Source organism: Plectropomus leopardus, chromosome 21 (assembly GCF_008729295.1).
Source record: "Plectropomus leopardus isolate mb chromosome 21, YSFRI_Pleo_2.0, whole genome shotgun sequence".
NCBI classification, from domain to species: domain Eukaryota; kingdom Metazoa; phylum Chordata; class Actinopteri; order Perciformes; family Serranidae; genus Plectropomus; species Plectropomus leopardus.
The window spans coordinates 181,504-187,254 of NC_056483.1; the positions used below are offsets into that span (position 1 = coordinate 181,504).

At 42.2% G+C, this 5,751-nt stretch overlaps 1 protein-coding gene across 1 annotated transcript; it reads right to left on the reverse strand.

Annotated features, from left to right (window-relative positions):
- Positions 1-522: 522 nt before the first annotated feature.
- LOC121960943 (glutaminase liver isoform, mitochondrial-like) lies at positions 523-5,546 on the reverse strand. The gene is made up of 7 exons (XM_042510849.1): positions 5,526-5,546; positions 3,977-4,153; positions 3,186-3,317; positions 2,134-2,226; positions 1,981-2,042; positions 1,286-1,426; positions 523-644 (listed from the first exon to the last, which is right to left on the reverse strand). Exons 1-7 carry the CDS (start codon positions 5,544-5,546, stop codon positions 566-568), a joined length of 705 nt encoding a protein of 234 aa, XP_042366783.1. The 3' UTR covers positions 523-565.
- Positions 5,547-5,751: the final 205 nt, after the last annotated feature.

Here is a 5,751-nt window from a genome sequence, read left to right on the forward strand (position 1 = left end):
TGAGGAATGATGTTTTATTTGGGGAAATTCTGTCATGTTTTCAGAAATCATGTGTTTCTGTTTGTTTAGATTCAAAGTTATCAAGATAACTTTTCCTACAAGGCCAGATTTGGGGTCAGTTTTGTGGGGTCAGTTTGGGGGTCAGTTTTGGGGCCAGTTTTGGGGCCAGTTTTTTTGGGGTCAGTTTGGGGGTCAGTTTGGGGGTCAGTTTTGGGGCCAGTTTGGGGCCAGTTTGGGGGTCAGTTTGGGGGTCAGTTTTGGGGCCAGTTTTGGGGCCAGTTTTGGGGTCAGTTTGGGGGCCAGTTTTGGGGTCAGTTTTGGGGTCAGTTTGGGGGTCAGTTTTGGGGCCAGTTTTGGGGCCAGTTTTGGGGTCAGTTTGGGGGCCAGTTTTGGGGCCAGTTTTGGGGCCAGTTTTGGGGTCAGTTTGGGGGCCAGTTTTTTGGGGTCAGTTTTGGGGTCAGTTTGGGGGTCAGTTTGGGGGCCAGTTTTGGGGCCAGTTTTGGGGCCAGTTTTGGGGTCAGTTTGGGGGCCAGTTTTGGGGTCAGTTTTGGGGTCAGTTTGGGGGTCAGGTGGATCCCTGCAGCAGCTGGACTGCAGCCTCCTTGTTGTGCCTCCTGGCCTCCTGCAGAGGAGAGCTCCCCCACCTGGTGGAGAGACAGAACTACATTAACACGTAGACGATGAAGGTGCTGCAGGTGAGGACGGAGACACCTGAGGGGACAGTGGATGTCCACCTGCTCACTGACTGGAGACATTTTGGTTTGAAAACTCTGATTTGGTCCTTTTGGTTTTGTCCACAGAGTCGGTGGGTGTTTTAACGCGAGCGACGCCGAGCTGCTGTTTGAATATTTCATCTGTTTCTGAGTCGCTGCTGCTTATTTACATCTGAACTGTAAACAGAGCTTCGGATGCTCTGTTTTAACCCTTTAGTGCCACTTTAACATCACACACTCTCCTTTTCAAAACCAAACTTTAAAAAACATTATACATTAAAATTATTTTTTAATTCATTAAGTTTTTTTTTTTTAACCAACATCAGTCCCAATCATAAATATAACATTTTTATGAATTTTAACCCTTTATATGCTAGGTTTTTGTCATGATGCCACAAAAAAAAACGATGAATTATGTTTCAAAATAGAAAAAAATAAAATGATTAAAATGTATTTATTTTGTTAATTTTATTATGTTTTTGCTTATTTTAAGGTCATTTTCATTTAATTTTTAACTAATTTCTCACAAGTTTGCATGTTATTTCTTTTGGAGTTGCTCGTCATCACCTCACCTGTCCCTGAGGGCGGGGTTTGCTCCGGCGTTCTCCAACAAGAAGCGGATGACCTCAGCGTGACCTTCGGCGGCCGCCACGTGCAGAGCCGACCTGCCGTCATAATCGACGGCGTTTACATCGACTCCAGACAGGAAGTACCTGCAGACAACCACAGAAGAAGCCACTGCTTCATCCTCAGAAATCAATGTTTTTCAATTATTATTTATGACCAAGAAAAAGGAAAAAAGAAAAACAAAATTCCAAAAATTCAATATTTTGAAAGAAAACAATTGTCAAAAGTTTCTTTTTAAATCACCAAAAAATGACCAAAAAAAATCACCAATAAAAAAAAAAATCCCAACAAATTTTAAAGGCTAGAAAACAGTCCCCCCAAAAATGTAAAGAAAAATAAAGTTGCCATTTGAACAAGTAAAATGGCCAAAAAATAAAGAGAAAATAAGATTTTTAAAAAATCACCCAAATTTTTTTTTTAAAATTCACCAAAAATGTTAGAAGAAAAAAAAAAACTGCTAGAACTTTTTAAAGAAACCAAGACTTCATAACCAACTGACCATCAGCTGCTGTTTTTGTTTGTTAGTTTTAACACCATAATTAGCTCGTTATATGGAGATCTAGGGAAAATATATATATGTATATCTGCATATACATATATATATAAAACACAAAGTGGTTGTATAATGTTGTACTGTTACCTCCTCAGGGCCTGGACGTTCCCTTTAAAAGCCGCAAGCAGGACGTTCATGATCTGGTATCCCTGCAGACAAGAGGGGTTTGTTTGTTTGTTTGTTTGTTTGTTTGCGAGTGTGTAAACTGGTCTGGGATCAGCGTGAAGCTGCAGCAGTGACCTCAGATTCAGTCTTCCACTGTCTGTAGGCCAGAATCTGTCTGAACGGAGTCCTGATGTCAAAACTGTGCAGCTGAAACGTGGAAATCAGCTCCTGAAAAATACAAATGTCTCAGCGTCACTGATGGACCACAGACACGTCTCCTCTGTCTGTCCCCGTCCCCACTACTCAACTCTACTGCAGAGACACTCAAACCTCAGCTCAGGGGCCCCACTGCACAATGACAGGAGACCAGGGGCCACTCTGCACAATGACAGGAGACCAGGGGCCACACCGCACAATGACAGGAGACCAGGGGCCACACCGCACAATGACAGGAGACCAGGGGCCACTCTGCACAATGACAGGAGACCAGGGGTCACTCTGCACAATGACAGGAGACCAGGGGCCACTCTGCACAATGACAGGAGACCAGGGGTCACTCTGCACAATGACAGGAGACCAGGGGCCACTCTGCACAATGACAGGAGACCAGGGGCCACTCTGCACAATGACAGGAGACCAGGGGCCACTCTGCACAATGACAGGAGACCAGGGGCCACTCTGCACAATGACAGGAGACCAGGGGTCACTCTGCACAATGACAGGGAGACCAGGGGTCAGTCGTAGCAGCCTCACACATGGCTCTGGGATTTTAGGACGTTCGGGGTTTTGGAATGTTTCCTCCAGGATTATTGTTTGTATATTTCTGGGATTTTAGGATTTTTTTCAGAATTCAGGATGTTTCTAGGATTTCAGGACAATTTTAGGATTTCTTTTAGGATATTTCTGGGATTGTAGGATGTTTCAAGGATTTTTGGACATATGTAGGATATAAGGACATTTTTAGGTTTTCAGGATGTTTCTCAGATTTTAAACGTTGACTCACTCATTTTTCATGTGAATTAGAAAATGGCTGAGCGGCCACTCAGAACCCTGTCAGGCCCAGATTTGGCCCACGGGCCGTAGGTTGAGTATCTCTGCTTTAAACGTTAGCTCAGTTTTGAGTGAGTACCATTAAAGGTCTGAATGGAATAAAATTATTTCAGCAGCGATCGGAGGGGCGGGGTTACCTGGCAGAAGTGGACGGCCCTCCACGGGTTCCCGCAGGCGTCCGTCTCCGGAGAGAGCGCCACCAGACCCAAAACACCAGGAACCACCGCCAGCAGGGAGCCGTGGCTGCTGGACACGGCCGGGACCGACGTCTGCAACCAGAAACAGACCAACATGAAAATATACGACACGTACAGAAATCACAGGTGACGACTGAACTTACAGACTAAACCTGCAGCAGCTGTGACTCAGACTGACACAGCAAAACAGATTTAACAAATATTCACCATACACCATCAGATTTAGAGGAGGTATTCAGATCCTATTCTCTTCTTAAAGTACTACAACCACGTGGTAAAAATACTCAATTACAAAACAACAGTCCAGCATTGAAAAAATCTGATTTCTTTTTCTGTCTTTTAGTTTCTGATGTCTTTTCAGGGATTTTTATTTTGGTGGGCCTGCTGGTTTGGAGGCATGTTTTCTTTAAAAATGACCCAAAATTTACAATAAATAAATAAAATTGCCCAATTTTTTTTATTATTACCAAAAGTTTTAATTTTGATTTTTTTTAAATCATCAAACATTTTAAAAGAGAAATAAATTGTTTGGGTTTTTTTTTTTTTTTTTCTACAGAGGGGCGGGATAAGCCTCCAACATGCTCAAATCCTGGAAACGGCCCTGCTCAGTAAAAACCCGACTCTCTAAAGTTTAACATCTGGACCCTAAATGTCTCCTGCTGATTGGCTCAGAGCAGCTGTGAGGTCATCACTCGTGTAGGTGTTTAACTGATGGCGGCGGGAGGCGGGACCTTGTAGTGGAAGGTGGTGGAGTAATCCTTCATTCCCGCCACCTGCATCATGGACAGCATGCTCCGCGTTGCCGCCGGCGACAGCACCTGGTCACCTGACAGCGGGCAGAGGCCGCCGTTGGCTAACGAGGCGGCCATGGCGGCTCCGGATTCGCAGGTGATTTCTGTGGAGGCGCACTGTGAGACGGCAGAGACGACGTCAACAAACACAACGTTCAAGTCAATATCAACTGGACCCTTTTCCAAACCATCATAACTATTGGACATTTTTTCAAATTATACAAAAAAGCTGAAAGAAAAAGTCTAAGAACAATGATATTAATGGACGTTCCTACAGCTTAACCCTGTGAAACCTGAAGCAAACAGACTTGACTCAGAAACATGGGAAGAAGGCAAAGAGTAAATGAGCAGAGAAATGAGCCCGAAAATGAGCAAGAAATTAATTTAAAAGCAAAAGAAAAAGAAATAAAATTTGCTGAAAATAATTAACTGAATGAATAACTTAAAAATAATTATTCTCTAACATTATTATGATAATTAAGATTGTAGTTTTCTGGATATTCCTTCCTAGCCTTCAAAATAAATTATATAATTGTATTTTTTTAATCTCATTTTCTACATTTCACACCAGCTGGCTCATTGCCTTTTTGACATTTACTTTTATAACTCAAACCAATTTGCTCAGAGTTAACCCTTTAAAACCTGAGCAAGTTAGTTTGATTTCTGTGCAGAACACGGGAGGAAGGCGATGAGCAACTTAAGAAGAAATGATCCCAAAATTAGCCAGAAATTAGTAAAAAGTACAAGAAAGTTTTTTGATAATTTACAAACAATAATAAAGAAAAAGGTTTTGAAAAGTAAAATATAAGCACTTTGTTTGTAAATTATCAAAAAAACTTTCTTGTACTTTTTACTAATTTCTGGCTAATTTTGGGATCATTTCTTCTTAAGTTGCTCATCGCCTTCCTCCCGTGTTCTGCACAGAAATCAAACTAACTTGCTCAGGTTTTAAAGGGTTAACTCTGAGCAAATTGGTTTGAGTTATAAAAGTAAATGTCAAAAAGGCAATGAGCCAGCTGGTGTGAAATGTAGAAAATGAGATTAAAAAAATACAATTATATAATTTATTTTGAAGGCTAGGAAGGAATATCCAGAAAACTACAATCTTAATTATCATAATAATGTTAGAGAATAATTATTTTTAAGTTATTCATTCAGTTAATTATTTTCAGCAAATTTTATTTCTTTTTCTTTTGCTTTTAAATTAATTTCTTGCTCATTTTCGGGCTCATTTCTCTGCTCATTTACTCTTTGCCTTCTTCCCATGTTTCTGAGTCAAGTCTGTTTGCTTCAGGTTTCACAGGGTTAAGCTGTAGGAACGTCCATTAATATCATTGTTCTTAGACTTTTTCTTTCAGCTTTTTTGTATAATTTGAAAAAATGTCCAATAGTTATGATGGTTTGGAAAAGGGTCCAGTTGATATTGACTTGAACGTTGTGTTGTTGACGTCGTCTCTGCCGTCTCACAGTGCGCCTCCACAGAAATCACCTGCGAATCCGGAGCCGCCATGGCCGCCTCGTTAGCCAACGGCGGCCTCTGCCCGCTGTCAGGTGACCAGGTGCTGTCGCCGGCGGCAACGCGGAGCATGCTGTCCATGATGCAGGTGGCGGGAATGAAGGATTACTCCACCACCTTCCACTACAAGGTCCCGCCTCCCGCCGCCATCAGTTAAACACCTACACGAGTGATGACCTCACAGCTGCTCTGAGCCAAT

Coding starts and splice junctions, on each gene's coding strand:
- LOC121960943 (XM_042510849.1), bottom strand. CDS start 5,546: ATGGCGGCTCCGGATTCGCAG. Junction 2,227..3,185: donor GGGCCGTCCACTTCTGCCAG/GTAACCCCGCCC, acceptor TGTATTTTTCAG/GAGCTGATTTCCACGTTTCA. Junction 1,427..1,980: donor AACGTCCAGGCCCTGAGGAG/GTAACAGTACAA, acceptor GGTTGTCTGCAG/GTACTTCCTGTCTGGAGTCG.